We start from the raw sequence: 17,129 nt of genomic DNA, 5'->3' as shown, positions 1-17,129 counted from the left end.
ATTTCAAGCCAAAATCGACACATTTTTCATGATTAAATTCATCAATTAAATTAAATCAATTAAAATCAAATTAGATCAATTAAATTCATGATTTTAATTGGAATTTTAAGTTTAATTTTGATACGTAAGTAGTTACCACATAATTATATATGTATGTAATGCAAAGTATTTTATATGTACAAATATTTGATTATTAAATATTTTGACCGACATTTGTGCATCTTTTCGCTACTGTTTATTATTGATTAGGAAATATCCTATGGCACCGACTGCAACTCTCAAATACATACGTTACCTTATGGGAATGCGACACTAGCTTAGTGCTCTGTTTTTCCGGAATGAATTATCAGCGTTAAGCAGGGTTCACCTGTACATTACTTTACCAAAAGTATTCACACACACGCCCAATAATGGTATGAATAAGATGCATGTAAACCAGATGCATGGTTTTAAACTACTAGCATAGCAGAGACACCATAAACAAGCAGTTGTAGCAAGGAGCTTGTGGGATTTCATATAGCAAAAAGATGGAAGAACAATAAAACTGATGCAGTTGTGTGCAAATTAGGAAAAGCAAAAAAAAACGGCCTTTAATGTCACTAGAAAAAAAAAAAAAAAAACACAGAAGACAGGAATCTGCCAGTCAGTCCCCCCCTAAAGAAAGTAGTGAAAGTAAACTGCATACTATCCTTGAAAAACATTATGTTGGAACTCCAAATATTCACAGACATATCTATAAGTTAATCTATGATCTGTGAGGAGCTGCATGACATGGGCTTTATGGCAGCGTTGCTGCTTACATGTCCCACATCATAGCGATGAACATCAGACATAATTTTCAATGGAGCCTGGCCATTTTTTCGAACATAGAACAGTAGAAACAAGTTTTTACAGCAAACAAGGTTATGTTACGCAATCTTCAGATCAGATGAATATATGTGGATTTGGAAAATTCCCGAGGAATATCATCTGATCTGAACTCAAACTGTTATTTGTAATCACTGACTGTAGTACCAAAACTATCAATGGTGAGTCATACAATAACATCTTAGAAAATTCAATGATACAATGCCCCAGCAGTCCTAGGAAACTGGGTACTCAATGCTCCAGCATGGTAATAATTAATTCCATACAGCAAGCAGCACAAAAATCTAGTTTGGGGAAAATAAAATCCAACAACTCATCTTGCCTATCCAGAGTTCCACATCTGAATTTGACTGAACACCTTTGGGATGAACTGGAATGCCAGATCAAGGCATAGCCAATGTCTCTATTCTTCAGCTGGACTGATGACTACACCAAAGTAGAAATGGACACAAGTCCCTGTGATAAGGAACTGGCCAAAGGTGTGTGTGTTCCAAGACAGACTGATGGTATCATCGGCACCAAAAGTGGGCCTACACCTCATTAATTTGTTCACTTATCTTTTTTTTTTTTCCCCAAGAATGATGGTATTTGAATACTTGGGTCCATTGTCTTACACTACAAATGCTTCATTTTAAAATGATTTCATTGTTAGGGAAGTTGGATTGAAAAAAAACCATAGAAGTAAAAAAATTCCAAGTAATTTGTATAGCTGGGAGAGTGGTAAAAATGGTAATGAATTTGACAGAACTGGGAGGGAAGGGGGATCAAAAGGGAGAAGGATTCTAGATTAGATCTCTGAAAAAATTATCAGGTGACACACACCTATGGTAGATAAAAGCTAGTCTGTAATCAAGTCGCAAAGGAGGTTAGGCAAGTGAAGGCAGATTACAAGAAATCCTTGGCAAAGGATGCAAAGAAAAACAACAAAGACTTTTTCACTTATATAAACTCTAAAAGGAAGAGGATAAATCAGGTTGATCCACTTGATATCAACAGTTTGACTATTCATGATCCTAGTCAGATAGCTGACAAACTGAATGAGTATTTTACATCTACACATTCACACATGAGGAATTCTGTAGGGAAGTGGAAGACAGAAGCCAATTAAACTCTAACAGGGAGCTTAATGATTTTGTAATAACTGAGAGCAAAGTGGAGGAGAAATTGTTGAAGTTAAACATAAGAAAGGCACCTGGGGTGGATGCAATCTATCCAGTTATATTAAAGGAGGTAGCAAAGAAAGTAAACAAACCCTTAGCCATAATTATGAGAGCATCCTTGAACTCAGGAGAAGTCCCCACAGACTGGAGATGTGCAAATGTATCCCCAATTCACAAAGGGGGATCAAAGCGTGACATGAATAATTACAGATCAGTTAGTGTAACTTGTGTTCCAGGGAAAATAATGGAGTCACTGGTTAAAGATGCATTGCAGGATCAGCTAAACAAAACTGCAGTAATAATTCAGACAGGGGAAGTCTTGTCTGACATTTTTGATTGGACACTATGATGTGGTTACAAAGGAACTGTATGCAAAAAATTATTTTGATATCATATACTTGGATTTCAGGAAAGCTTTTGATACTGTTGTGCATGGAAGACTACTGTACAATTTGGAGCAGTAAGAGCAAGCATTAAGGGCAAGTTGGTACAATGGATAAAAGGATGGTTCAGTGGAAGAAAACAGAGATGGTAATCAATGGATGCTGCTCTTGTGGACTAACGTCATTAGTGAAGTACCCCGGGGTTCGGTGTTGGGCTCACTGTTGTTTTGTATATTTATCAATGATATTGATGAAGGTATATCAGGCTTAATGTCAAAGTTTGCAGATGATACAAAGATTGGTTGTGTTGTTAATGACAGTAATGGCAGTGTGCTACTGCAACAGGATCTAGATAATTTGGGCAGATGGGTTAAGAAGTGGCAACTGAAGTTTAACCTTGACAAATGCAAAGTACTGCATATGGGTAGAAGTAACCCCCAGAGAAACGTACCAACTGTGTGGTACTACACTTAACGTGGTAGAAAATGAAAAAGACCTGGGAGTAATTGTGCAGTCAGATATGAAGTTTTCTGAGCAGTGCAGACAGGCATCCAGAGCAGGTCATGGGGTATTGTCCATGATATACAGGAATTTTGCTAGTAGGGAAAAAAAGGTGATTATCTCTTTGTATAAGGCAATGATCAGGCCATGCCTTGAGTACTGCATACAGGTCTGGAGGCCTCGTTTTATGAAGAATGTAACGTTACTTGAGCGAGTACAGAGAAGGGCAAAAAGTTGGTGAGGTGAATGAAGGGGTCCTCTTACCAAGAAAAAGCTTAAGTTCTGCAAATTGCAGCATCTGGAGACTAGGCACCTGCGTGGTGATCTGATTTTGGTATATAAGGCTTTGAATGGGTTGAACAAGCTCAATTGTGATGGTATTCTTCCTCTTGTTCAGATTATGAACCTGAGGTGGGCATAAATTCAAATTGAGGAAAGACAATTGCAGAATAGATGTGTGGAAGTTTGCCTTTAGCTAGTGGGTAGTTGATTACAGGAACAGACTTCCATGTACCATGGAGGTTGATAGCTTAAATAAATTCAAGGAGGAACTGGACAAACTTTTAGAGGGAATGGATGTGTGAAATGGTTTTTTTTTTTTTTTTTTGGCTGATGCTACATAAGCTTGCTTTTTTGCATCATATGCCTCTGCTACTACTACTACTACTACAAAGAATATCTGGGCAAACATATGTACGAATATTTTTACCTTAAAAAAAAAAAAAAAAAAATCACGGAGAGTAATCAGATCAAATAAAAATGGTAGTGGAAACCAACAGTCAGGATTCTGTAATGAAAAGTAAGTGGATATTTATTTTATGATTTTTTTTATAATTTTCCACGTTCACAATTAACTTAATTGATTTTAGAATTGAGATATGCATATGTGAACTAATTACAAAGTTTTCAGGAGATTTGGTTTTATGGCTGGCAAACAAGCTTATTTCATTAGTTTTATTACATGCATTCACTGAGATAATAGTTGGAATGGGAGACAAAGATAATGCAAAGAAATTTTAGAACACCATTGGGCAGAAGTGTGTCCTTACTCCTATACACACATTACTACCCTCCCTGTCACAGATGACAGAATAGTATCAACAAGATTATTCACTAACTAATCAAGAATTAGTTCTTGATCAGTTAATCCTTAAGCATTAACAATAGATTTGGTCCATGTGCTGCATTAGGTTTATTACTGGTTTGTGAATCCTTTTTAAAGCTGTACCTTCAAAATGTAAGAAATGAAGGGTATCAACCATGATACCTTTACACTCTCAAAAGTTGTGAATCATAATGAAAAACAAATATGACTAACATGCTAAATGTTTAAAATCTTTAACAATAAATTAATATATAATGAATGCTAAAAGACTAAAAAGTAATATCTTTAAACCTGAAAATGCCGTTGAAGTCGAAAATACTCTTCAGATGTTACATTGAGGACACCTTTGTGTTTATATGGTCCATTGAAAGCTTTGTACACTGCTGACATATTAAATGCAAAAATGGCAGAGCCTTTAATGTCTCTAGAAATAGGAGAGAAAAGGTTAAAAAAAAATGCAATTTACTTAGTGCAAAAAGTGAGGTTATTACTAGTACATAAATGATGATAAATACAATCTTATCCACAAGTAGAAAGATGCTGTAATTTACTTTAGTCTCATTTTATGAATCATTGTCTTTCTAGAGTTAAAGAAAAGTCTTTTATATTTAATACATTCAGACATTACCTTGAATACTTGAATAACATTTTTATAATAAGAATAAGAATTTTAATAAGAATTTTTTCTAAGAATATCACACAAAAATTCTTGCAATAGCCAACCAGACAAGAAAAATTCTAAAATAAAATAAGTGTTTCATAAATAGAAATATAAAATTAAGACAGGTAAAAATATAAACATTAAAATCCAGCCTAATAAAATCATATAAGAAATGATAAAATAAAATATTAAAAGTGATAAAACAGACAAAGTAGCTTTCAAATGATGCCTCTTTTTCAACTCAAAAATTATATGACATTTCAGAAATGCTTAAATAAATATAGTACATAATAAGACAATATCCAACTGGCACAAAACCAAGTTCAAGCATTAGGGACTGGCAGCACCAAGGGATGTGCATTATTAGAGTGTTGCATAAACAGCTTGCCAGCATTAAAAAGTAATGGATTCCATGATAGGATGTATATGTCACCCTATTGTGATTAATATTAGGACCAAATGTAAAACTGTAGAATTACTTAAGTCACAAACATAATTAGAAATTATAGGGCAATGAATCACTTTGACATTATGGGGTTAAAATGTTTGTGCTGCTCACACCAAAGTTTTCAGTGAAGGCAGAACCAGCAGAATTAGTGGTACTAATAGTTATTCATGTAAAAATCTCTATACTTTTGTGTTTTCAGTGTGGTCTTGTTGTTGTTGTTGTTGTTTTGGGGGCTTTACGGCGCAAGGACAGCAAAGGCCATAATGTGCCTAACTATGGTGATGTTAAATCTTGAATTGCATCTGTATAGATGCTGTTCAAATTTATATTGTGTTGTATAGTTTTATATGTTTGAGGAAATCAAAAATTTTGGACACCTGTGGTGTGTCTCCTAGTAGATCAGAAATGCTGAGAGAGGTGTTCGTCGTGGGAAATGAGATAAACATAGCTTGTCGCTGAATACTGTACTTGGGACAATCAATAAGTAGATGGTGGACAGTGAGCTGAGTGTTGCAGTTTGTACACAGTGGTGGGTCAGTGGCTGCCAGCAAATAAAGATGTGTCAGGTGTGTGTGGCCTATCCTTAATCGGGCTAATACAACTTCTTCATGTCGGTTCTCACGGATACTAGATTTCCATGGTTTTAGATATTTCTTTATGCCAAATAGCTTATTGTTGGCTTGATTCTGCCAGATATGTTGCCATAGTTCAAGGCATCGCTTATTTATAATGTATTTATAGTCAGATATAGGTGTAGTGAAGGATTGGTCTATAGGATCGGTAGCAGTTTTGGCAGCTAGGTCGGCCTGTTCGTTTCCAGAAATGCCAGCGTGACCAGGGATCCAACATAACAGAACCTGTTGTTTCTTCTGGTTTAACTTGGTCAGAGTATTCCAGATCTGTCTAAGTAAGGGGTTATCATTTTTTGTATTGTGTTGTATAGCTTGGATAGCACTAATGGAGTCGGTATAAATAACGCTGTGGAGACTTGTTCTTGAGAGTGTGTAGTTTAAGGCTATGTGGATAGCACAGAGTTCTGCAGTATAGCTGCTACATTCAGTGGGGAGTTTTTTGGACAAAGTGATGTTAGGAAATACTGCTGCTGCACCAACATGCTTTTCAGTTTTAGATCCATCTGTGTAGATCGGTGTGTACTGGCCGTGCTGGGTTCTCAGTGTGGCATGTATTTGTAGCAAGTTCTGTTGGGACATGGTGTGTTTTCCCCAGGCTGTGAATGAAAAGTCACACGGCGGTATATGATACATCCATGGCGGGACTGCATGAGAGGCAGTAGGCTGTATCTTACTCAGGTCAATTTGCCAGTCAACGTGTAGTGAGCGAAGACGTATCCCAGTTGGTGGGTTTATTGATGGGTAAGCTCTATAAAGGTTTTCCCATTTAGGATAGAAAACACCATTCCAAGTTGGGTGGTTTGGATGCCCTTTGAGTTTTGCGGCATAATTTAATAAAAGCATTTGTCTCCGTAGCTGTAAGGGTGTTTCATGCGCTTCGGTATATAGGCTCTGAACCGGTGATGTACGGTACGCCCCCAGTGCAAGACGAAGAGCGCTGTGGTGTACAGGATCAAGCCAACGTAAAGCGCTTGGTCTAGCAGAGCTATATACGACAGAACCATAATCGAGACGTGACCGTATTAGTGCACGGTAGAGATTTAGCAGCGTGTAACGGTCAGCTCCCCACGTTGTGCCCGATAGAACTCTTAGAATGTTAAGCTTTTTAAGACAGTTAGTACGGAGTGTTTTTATATGATCAAGGAAAGTGAGTTTTTGGTCGAATATCACACCCAGAAAGCGAACACTAGGGACCACTGGTATGACCTGATTTTCTAGTCTAAGTTCCGGATGTTGGTGTAGGTTACGCTTTCTACAGAAATGTATCGCAACTGTTTTTTGGTGTGAGAGACGAAAACCATTGTTTTGGGACCATTTGGCTATTTTGTTGATAGCACATTGCAACTGCCTTTCTATCATTCGCATGTTAGGCGAATGGCAGGCGATACTGAAGTCATCAGCGTACAGGGTAGTGGATATCGTTTGTGGTAGGTCGTGTGTTATTGAATTCATTATTATACTAAAGAGAGTGGCACTTAGCACTGACCCTTGTGGTACTCCTTCTTCCTGGATGAATTTTGAAGATAACTGGTTGTGAACTCTAACTTGAAATGAGCGGCAATGCAGGAAGTTTCTGATAAACTGTGGTAGGTGTCCGCGAAATCCCAGATCGTATAGGGTTCGCATAATACCATACCTCCAAGAAGTGTCAAAGGCTTTTTCGATGTCAAAGAAGACCATTGCAAGATGTTCTTTTCGGACGAAGGCATCCCGGATGTTTATTTCTGTCTTGATCAAAAGGTCAAGAGTGGATCTACCTTCCCGGAAACCACATTGCACAGGATTTAGGAGATCATTTTCAGCTAGAAACCAGGTTAGGCGGGCGTTAACCATTTTTTCCATGACCTTGCTCATACAGCTAGTGAGTGCAATAGGTCGATAATGTTGCGGATTTGTAGGGTCTTTGCCTGGTTTTGGAAAAGCCAGAATGTACGCATGGTGCCATTTGTTGGGGAACGTGTTTTCTTTGAATATTCTGTTATAGAGGAGTAACAGAGTCTTGAGAGCCGGTTCGGTGAGTTTTGCTATCATGATGTAGTGGATTCCATCTGGCCCTGCTGCACTGAGTTTAGTAGACGATAGAGCATGATGCAACTCTGACATTGTGAAGGGGAGATTGTACGCAGAAACTGATGCTGATTCAAAATTGATACGTTTTTTTTCAGCTTGTGCTTTGTGTGCCTGAAAATATTGCGAGTATGATGTTGCGGCTGATATATTCATGAAAGTTTTACCCAGGGTGTTTGCGATATCCTCAGGTTTTGTGATATCATGGCCATTGACAGTGAGCATGGGACAGTTGACACGTGGGTGTTTTGCGTACATCCGCTGTATTTTTGCCCATATTGTTTGAGTTTTTGTCGTGCTTGTGATTGTGGATGCGAAGCGTCTCCATGCTTCCCTTTTGCTAGACTGCCTGACTCGTTTTGCCCTTGCTCTTGCCTGTTTAAAGCGGATGAGGTTTTCTGTTGTGGGGAACTTCCTGAAGATGTTCCATGCTTTGTTCTTCTGTTTTTTAGCTGCATTACATTCATCATTCCACCACACTTTTGATTTGGCCGATATTTTTGTGGATTGTTTTGGAATTGCTTTGTCTGCTGCCTGCAGTATTTGATTAGATATGTATTCTACTGCCAGGTTTATGGATGTTTGTTGGATCTGGTTTTCTTCTAGTATTGCTAGCTGCTTGTACACATCCCATTCAGCTTTTGAAAAGTTCCATTTGGGGATCCGATAAGAAAGGTGGGGAATGCTTGTGTTAATGCGACATATCACAGGATAATGATCACTGCCCAGCGGATTGCTGTGAATAGTCCATCCAAATAGAGGATATATGATTGCTGTGCACAGAGAGACATCAATAGCTGATGTAGATCCTGTCGGAAGATGTGTATAGGTGTGAGCCCCATTATTGAGAGTTATCAGATTCTGTTGATCGAGTAATTTTTCGATGATTTGTCCACGCTTGTCCAGATTGTGGTTTCCCCACAGCGGATGGTGACTGTTGAGGTCTCCTAAGATACAGTAGGGTTTGGGAAGTTGTATTACTAATTCTTCTAAATCGGCATAGCTTATATTTTGGTTAGGTGGCAAGTATAGTGAGACTATGGTTAAATCAAAGTTAATATTGACTCTTGCAGCAACTGCCTCAAGGTTTGTTTTTAGCGGGAGTGGCTTTGAGGGTATCTGGGCATTGATAATCAGTGCTACTCCTCCATGGGCAGGATTGTTCGAATTTTGTGCAACACGATCTTGACGATGTATTATGTATTTCCGAAGGGAAACATTTATATTTGGTGTCAGATTGGTTTCCTGTAAGCAAAAGGCAATAGGGTCATATTGTGAAAGAAGATCTTGGATGTCGGACAAGTTACTGCGATAGCCTCTGCAGTTCCACTGTAAGAAAGTAAGCATTATTTGGGTTTAGTGGAACCCTCGACTTCTTTTCGAGGGACAGAAGATTTGCCTCGGTCAAGTTTAACTTTTCCCTTCTTTGGGAAATAAGGTTTCCCTGTATCCATGTCCTCATTGGAGAACAGTTCTAGAACCTGTTCGTCGTGATTCAAATTGTCTTCTGAGTCCATGTATTCTGTTTGGTTTGAGTCAGGAGTAGAAGATACTGTGGTATTCTGTTGAATGGCATCAGGTTGTACTGAGATTGGCGTATTTATGGCTTTGCTTTGTTTGTTTTTCGTTTGGGGCGTTGGTACTGTGGACAACAATGACCTTGCCCATTCAGCTAGTGATTTACTTGGTGGTATAGTTACTTCCGTTTGGGTAGAAATTGATATGTGTTTTGTGGTTATTTGTGCATAAGTGGGCTTATTAGTATTTGGAACCGGTAGGGATTTTTTGGCCTCTTGGTAGGTTACGTTATGTTCGGTTTTGTACCGCTGTATCTTTTTTTCACGCTGCCAAAGGGAACACTCTTTGGAATATGCTGGGTGTGCCTCTTTACAGTTCAGACAGATTGGTCTTGTGGCTGTGCAGTCAGTACTAATGTGTTCAGTGGATCCACACGTGGCACAGGCAGCTACTCCTCTGCAGACTGTCTGTGAGTGCCCAAATTTCTGGCATTTATAGCAGCGTAATGGGTTCGGGATGTACGGTTTAACTCGGCAGTTAAGGTAGCCTGCTTTTATCACTGTTGGTGGCTTGGGATTGTCAAAAGTAAGTATTATGTTCCGTGTAGGAACTAGTATGCCATCTTTCTTTGTCATAATTCGTCTGACATTAATGATTCCTTGGTCGTGTAATTCTTGTTTTAGTTCTTCGTCTGACACGTTCATGAGGTCCCATTCGGTGATGACACCTCTTGACGTGTTCAGGGAAATGTGGGGTGAAACGGTGATAGAAGTTCCACCAAACGTCTTCAGTTTTTGTAGTTGCTCAGCCTGTCGAGCAGTGGCAACTTCAACTAGTAGGTCACCTGATCTTAGACGACGAACTGTCTTTGGAGTTCCTATTGTGCTTTCTAGGCATTTCTGCACTAGAAATGGAGAGAGCTTTCCAACTGGTTGTTCTTCAGTTGAATGAATAATCAAGAATGTTGGAGTACGGATTCTGCCTACGTCAGTCTTTTGACGTTTTGCTGCGACAGAACCAGACTCCTCTTGTTCTTGCCTTGTCAAGGTTTCTTCTATGCACCCAGTGTTTTTCTGGGTTTTACGGACTTCTTGCTCCATTTCGCCCTGGAAGGGAGACCTTTTCCCCTCCAGGTTACCGGCCCCGCCACGTGGAGGCAGGAGCAGTGCCACCTTTGTGACCAAGCGGTAGTGGGTTAGTAGTAATGAAAAATAAAAGAAAAAAAAGAAAGAAGGTTACTTTTCCTCCTGTTCAAGTAAAGTGATTTCTTTACTGAAGCTTATTTAATTGATTGTTAGTGTAACGCTGTAAATAAAGAAGATGATTTTATTTATTCAAGAGAGCGCAAAAATCACTGGCAAAGACACTTGATCACAAAATCGCTTGGCACCTGGGGCCAGTGTGGTCTTCTTTATCACATAAAATTCCTAGGATTGTGTGTGTGTGTGTGCGTGGTGGGTGGGGGGTAGCAGCATGGGAATGTGGTTATACTCATGAATGTGGTAGATCAGAAGACTGCGTGTGTGTCTGAGCATGAGGTTATTCTGCATTCACCGAACATTTTTGATGTGAGTAGCATGATCAACTTAAAATTCAGCACTCCAGTATACATCCTATTATGGGGGCATGATTTTGCAATGTGTTGACCATTGGTTAGCTCTTCATGCAGTATCAGGTAGTTACTTTAGCATCCAAGACTTAGTGGAGAAACTATGATATTGTCAGGTCTAGCACTGCTGTAGTAGTTAGGGAGCCTAACAACTGGTTTAGTATGATTGTCAAGGATTATGCAAAGGGCTATTTGGCAATCTGGTGGAAAGGGAGGTCCAGAATTAATAGTTCTGCTTCTGTCCAGACCCTCATTGATTTTTATTTTCTTTCTTTCTCCCACTTCTTGAACATGGTTTTGTCTCAGTTGTTTGTTATTGTGTTATTACACGATAAACTATATTTATCTACGCCTTCATGAGATGTCATGATCATTTTCAAGATGACAGAGAAGCACCACATGCCAGCTGTTGCAATATTTTATTAGGTTTAATTTTAATGTTTATTATTATTTTACCCAGTTTATTTTTGCATTTTTATTTATTAAATACTTATTTTATTTTAGAATTTTTCTTGTCTAATCAGCTGTTGTAAGATTATGTGAAATTTCCTTTGAAGTAAATTGCTAAAATCAATGACTATATATAAAACTTTACTTAAAATAAAATAAAAATAAAATGAATGTGTACAAAATAAAAGGGTTTAGAGAAAATCACAGCATAGAAGTCTTTCAAGTACAGGCTGTATTATTTATGAACTAGAAACTTATATGCAGAAATATATAGAGGATTTCAAGACGTGATTGGTGGGAGTGTCATGCACATCGACACAGGGAGAGTTGGAAGACACAAAAAGAAAAAAAATTGAAACACTTACAAAAGAAGGGGATGGGAGAAGGGACAGAAGAGAAAATGGAGGGGAAAATAGGGCTGGAGATGGGACTGATTATGATCAGTTCTCTCCTCCTGGCAACAGCATCAAAGATGCTCAGATAGTTGGGCAATTATGCAATATTGATAACTGTAGAGGAGATTAATCTATTACTAGTCTGCATGGTCTCACATTTCCTGAGATTTTCACAAAAGACATACTGTAGCAATACCATACTGGAGACTAATCTGTTACTAGTCTGCATGGTTTCACATTTCCTGCAGATCTTCACAAAAGCCATACTTTATATACAGTGGTCATTGTGTGCTGTAATGGAATGATGCCCTCTGAAATAATATCTTAGCCATACTGAATTTAGCACATGTTCAACTCAAAAACAGGTGAACTTGCTTATGCACATAAGTTTTCTTAATATGATTTTGAGAGGAGTTATAAAGTCTGATGAAGAAACATCTGAAACTGAAAGGGCCTTGTCTGATTCCAAATCACATCAAATTGGCCATTTCGTGAAAAACTATTGATATACTGTAGGACAACCAACTCAGCTCTCTCTCTTTCTGATAATTGCATACACACTGTCCATATGCCATCTCTAAAGTTAATAAGAACAGATGGATTATATAGGATGCTTCAAAATGTGGGCCATACTTTCAGGATTGATTCAGAACCTGAAAACAATGAAAACAATTTATATACACAATTGTCCAAAATTACATTGTTTCTGTGTTAGTTTATTTTGTGTTCCAAAAAAATCTGTTATCTGGCTTTAAAGGAAGTAAAATTAAAACAGCTGCCTTCGACTTGAAAACAAAGCTCATCATAGACCGCCTGATCCACTCAAAAATCCCAAGCATTGTTTGGATTTGCTAGCATCCCTATTCTACACTTTAGCATATCATTTCAATGTTGTCAATGGGTGTTGAGTAAACAATGAATTTTGGATGACCCTACAAGAAAAAATTGAATGGATTCAGGTCCAGGAAGTGAGGGGATATGTTAGCATTAGCATTAGCAGAGGCATTTGATGCAAGAAAGCAAGCTTATGCAGCATCAGCCAAAAAAAAAAAAAAAAAAACCACTTCCACTTCACCCCTCTGTTCGTTCAAAATACCTGTCCAGCTGAGCCTTAAACTTATTTAGGCTATCAACCTCCACCACAAGGGATGGAAGTCTGTTCCACCAACCAACCACCCGCTGGCTAAAGGCAAATTTCCGCACGTCTATCCTACATCTGTCTTTCCTCAATTTGAATTTATGCCCTCTCAGGTGATTATTCTGAGCTAGAGGAAGAATCCCATCAGCATTGAGCATGCTTAAACCATTCAAGGCTTTATACACCTCTATCAGATCACCTCGCTGGTGCCTAGTCTCCAGACACTGTAATTTGCAAAACTTAAGCCTTTCTTCGTAAGAGCACCCCTTTGTTCCATTCACTAATCTTGTTGCCCTTCTCTGTACTCGTTCCAGCAGCTCTACATCCTTCTTGAAATGAGGCCTCCAGACCTGTATACAGTACTCTAGGTGTGGCCTGACCATCGCCTTATACAATGGAATAATCACCTCCTTATCCCTGCTGGAAAAATTCCTGTATATCATTGACAATACTCCATGAGCTACTCTTGCAGCCCGTCTGCACTGCTCAGAGAACTTCATATCTGCCTGCACAACCACCCCCAAGTCCCTTTCATTCTCTACCACTGTCAGTGTTGTACCACAGAGTTGATACGTTGCTCTGGGGTTGCTGTTTCCCATGTGTAGTACTTTACATTTATCAATGTTAAACTTCATTTGCCACCTCTCAGCCCATCTGCTCAACCTTTCCAGATCCTGTTGCAGCAGCATAGTGTCAGTAGTGTCCTTGACAACCCTGCCAACCTTTGTATCGTCTGCAAACTTGGACATTAATCCCGATATACCATCATCAATATCATTTATAAATACAGAAAACAATAATGGACCCAACACTGAGCCCTGAGGGACTCCACTAATAACATCAGTCCACGATGAGCAGTGTCCATTGATTACCACTCTCTGTCTTCTCCCCCTCAACCACCCCTTTATCCATAGCAGCAATTTGCCTCCAATGTCACACTGCTCCAATTTGTGTAGCAGTCTTCCATGTGCAACAGTATCAAAAGCCTTTCTAAGATCCAAGTATATAATATCAAAGTTATTCCCTGCATCCAGTTCTTTTGTGACTGCATCATAGTATCCAATCAAGTTGGTCAGGCAAGACTTCCCCTTAACAAAACCATGCTGTGTCTGAGCTATAACTGAAGTCTTGTCTAAATGATCCTGCAGTGCTTCTTTAACCAGTGCCTCCATTAATTTTCCTGGAACAGAAGTTAAGCTCACAGGTCTATAATTACTTATGTCAGCCTTTGATCCTCCTTTGTGAATTGGGGTCACATTTGCACATTTCCAGTCTATGGGTACCTCCCCTGAGTCCAAGGAAGCTCTCATAATTATGGCTAAGGGTTTGCTTACTTCCTTTGCTGCCTCCTTTAATATAACTGGATAGATCCCATCCACACCGGGTGCCTTTCTTGTGTTTATCTTCAACAGTTTCTCCTCCACTTTACTCCCAGTTATTTCAAGATTCTGTAGCTTACTGCTAGAGTTGAATACACCTCTGGCATTCCCCTCGCTGAATAACTCCTCATGTGTGAATGTCGATGCAAAATATTCATTTAGTTTGTTAGCTACCTGAGCAGGGTCATCAACAGTTGACCCATCAATATCAAGTGGACCAATCTGATTCATCCCTTTCCTTCTAGAGTTTACATAAGTAAAGAACTCTTTGCTGTTTTCCTTTGCATCCCTTGCCAAGGATTTCTCGTAATCTGCCTTCGCCTGCCTAACCTCCTTTGTAACTTGGTTGCATATCAACTTGTATCTATCATAGGCTTCTGTGTCATTTGTTAATTTGTAAGTATCCCATGCATTTTTCTTCTCTGCCATATGCCTCATTAGTTCATCTGACATCCATTTTGGCCTAAACCTTGAACAATATTTCTTAGTTGGTATGTAAAGCCTAGTAGCTTCCAAGATAAGTTCTTTGAATGCTTCCCATTTTGAATTTGCTGTTGGTAACATCATCAGTTGGTCCCACTGTATAGAATTTAAATACTGTCTCAGTCCATCGTAGTCGCCTTTACGGAAGCAATAACCCTTCCCTTTACCCCTAATGGTAGTTATCTCTTTGAGTAAATCCCACTTCAGCACACTGTGATCACTGCCACCTAGTGGTTCATTTATCTGCAGATTCTTAATGCATGAAGAATCACTGCTGATAATCAAATCAAGAGTATTACTCCCTCTAGTTGCCTCCGGAACATGCTGATGTAGAAAACAATCATCCAATAAATCCACAAAAGCCCTGCTAGTGTGTGAGTATCCAGCCCCCAAATTCCAGTCAATATCTGGGAAATTAAAATCTCCCATTATAAGACACTCTGATTTACTGGCCCACTCTATTTCCCTGTACAGTTCCTTATTATACTCATCAGAGTCATTAGGCCTATAGCCCACTCCTACTCTCAATTTTGATCTCCCAATGTTTATGTCACACCAAACTGACTCCACACTGCACTGTCCAGCGATGTCAACTAGCTTCACTTCCTTGGTTTTTATGTGTTTCTTAACTAATAGCATAACACCTCCCCCCTTCCTATCCTGTCTATCCTTTCTGTAGACGTTGTACTCCCCAAATTGCAGTTCCGCATCCCTTATATCTGTGTGACACCACGTCTCTGATATCCCAACAATATCTGCCTTCGATGTTTTGAGCAATACCTCAAATTCATCAAATTTATTTACTAAACTCCTAGCATTGGTGTACACGCAAGTATACCTGCACCTGTTTCTATTCTTAGCTACCCTAACACAACCCATGTGTTTACTTGTACCGCAATGGCTCCCAGCAGTCTCTGAAATACCATGCATCTTGTTTTTCAGGCTTCTGCTCATTCTAATAAAAGCAGTGCAAGAATCTCTTTCACCTCTGCCAGTGGCTACTGTCAATCTATTGGTCTTTGTCTCCCCCCAAGCTAGCAGTTTTCCGACCCACCTAACACTGCCTCAATAGCATCAGCAAATATTCTTGCACCCTTTCTATTTAAGTGTATCCCATCCCTGTAGAAGCAATCTCTCCTGTTAACAAGTAGTTTGTTGTTTGTTATTTGGTTTTTAGGAGCATTAGCAACTAAGGCCATATTGCTCTGGGATATGCGGTGGTCATTCCCTGACCTTTCCGCATCCTCCGTATTTGGTGGTGACGGGCTCGAACCCTGGTCTAATCAAGAAGCGTGTGCTACGCACTGCTGCTCCTTCCCACCTGGCTACGGAGGTGCCTAAGAGGGGATATGTAACAGGGCCTCCACAATGTTCATCCAAATAATCTCTGACTGCTTGACTAAAATGAGGCAGAGTAAATAATTCTTTAAAACATGGAATGGGTTTCTCTGTTAATCTTCCAGGCAAAACAAAAGGATTGATTAAGCAGTCAGTAATAATTCCTGCCCACATATTAATATCAAATTGTTGTTATTCCCCTGACTGGATGATGGCATGCAGATTCTTTTCTGCCCAGTCACTGTGAAAATTGATCATAGCATTTCTTGTGAAACCAGCCTCATCAGAAAACAATAGAGGTTAGGAAAAAAAGAGAACATGAGCACAGTGAGCATGGGGACTATGAGCTTGTGGTGAGAAATCAGCTTCGGTAAGACGTACTCTTTGAATGTGATACATATAAAAACTGTTGTTTCTGTTAAATTTTCCCCACAGTTCCATGTTGTACACACTCTGCTTCTGGTATCCTTTGGGTGCTGTCAAGAATTCCATGCAATTCAGGACTATTCCTCAAAGCTACTGTTGCCAAATGGTTGATCACCATCTGAAACTCGCTTGTTGAATGACTGTACATCAAGACACTTACTCATTTACTCTTTGAGAAGTCTTCTTATCTGGCAGATGAAAATCCAGAAACCTTGCCATGCATAAGATACAGATGTGTCATTTTTTGGTCTGAATAAGCTTTCAGTCTTACTCTAACAGCACAAAAACTTTTAAAGTTACTTCTCCCATCAAACTCACTGCACTTAGTACTGATTTTATGGTAATAAGTTATGATTACAAACAGTAAAATATCATTTAAAAATAAATACAAACCGGCTCACCAGAAGAATAATCAACTTTTAACCCATCTATCTACCTACACCATTGTAATGGGATTTGCCCACCCAGAGATCAACAGGTATTTTTTTAACATTTTCAAGTCTCTCAAAAAGGGCTTTTGGAAACATTGATTTTGGCACATGTTTATATAACCTTTTTTCATTGTTTTT

General features: G+C 39.1%; 1 protein-coding gene across 1 annotated transcript in view; it reads right to left on the bottom strand.

The window, feature by feature from the left end:
• Positions 1–17,129, bottom strand: part of LOC150083627 (semaphorin-5A-like) — a 120,407-nt gene that overhangs the window by 39,639 nt on the left and 63,639 nt on the right. Inside the window, exon 9 of the mRNA XM_090378545.1 lies at positions 4,308–4,440. Coding sequence (XP_090234671.1) covers positions 4,308–4,440 — 133 coding nt within the window. The remainder of the gene's footprint in view (positions 1–4,307; positions 4,441–17,129) is intronic.

Source organism: Mastigoproctus giganteus, chromosome 7, assembly GCF_048544385.1.
Source record: "Mastigoproctus giganteus isolate SK-2022 chromosome 7, ASM4854438v1, whole genome shotgun sequence".
Lineage (NCBI taxonomy): Eukaryota > Metazoa > Arthropoda > Arachnida > Uropygi > Thelyphonidae > Mastigoproctus > Mastigoproctus giganteus.
This window is presented reverse-complemented; position numbering and strand designations above follow the sequence as displayed.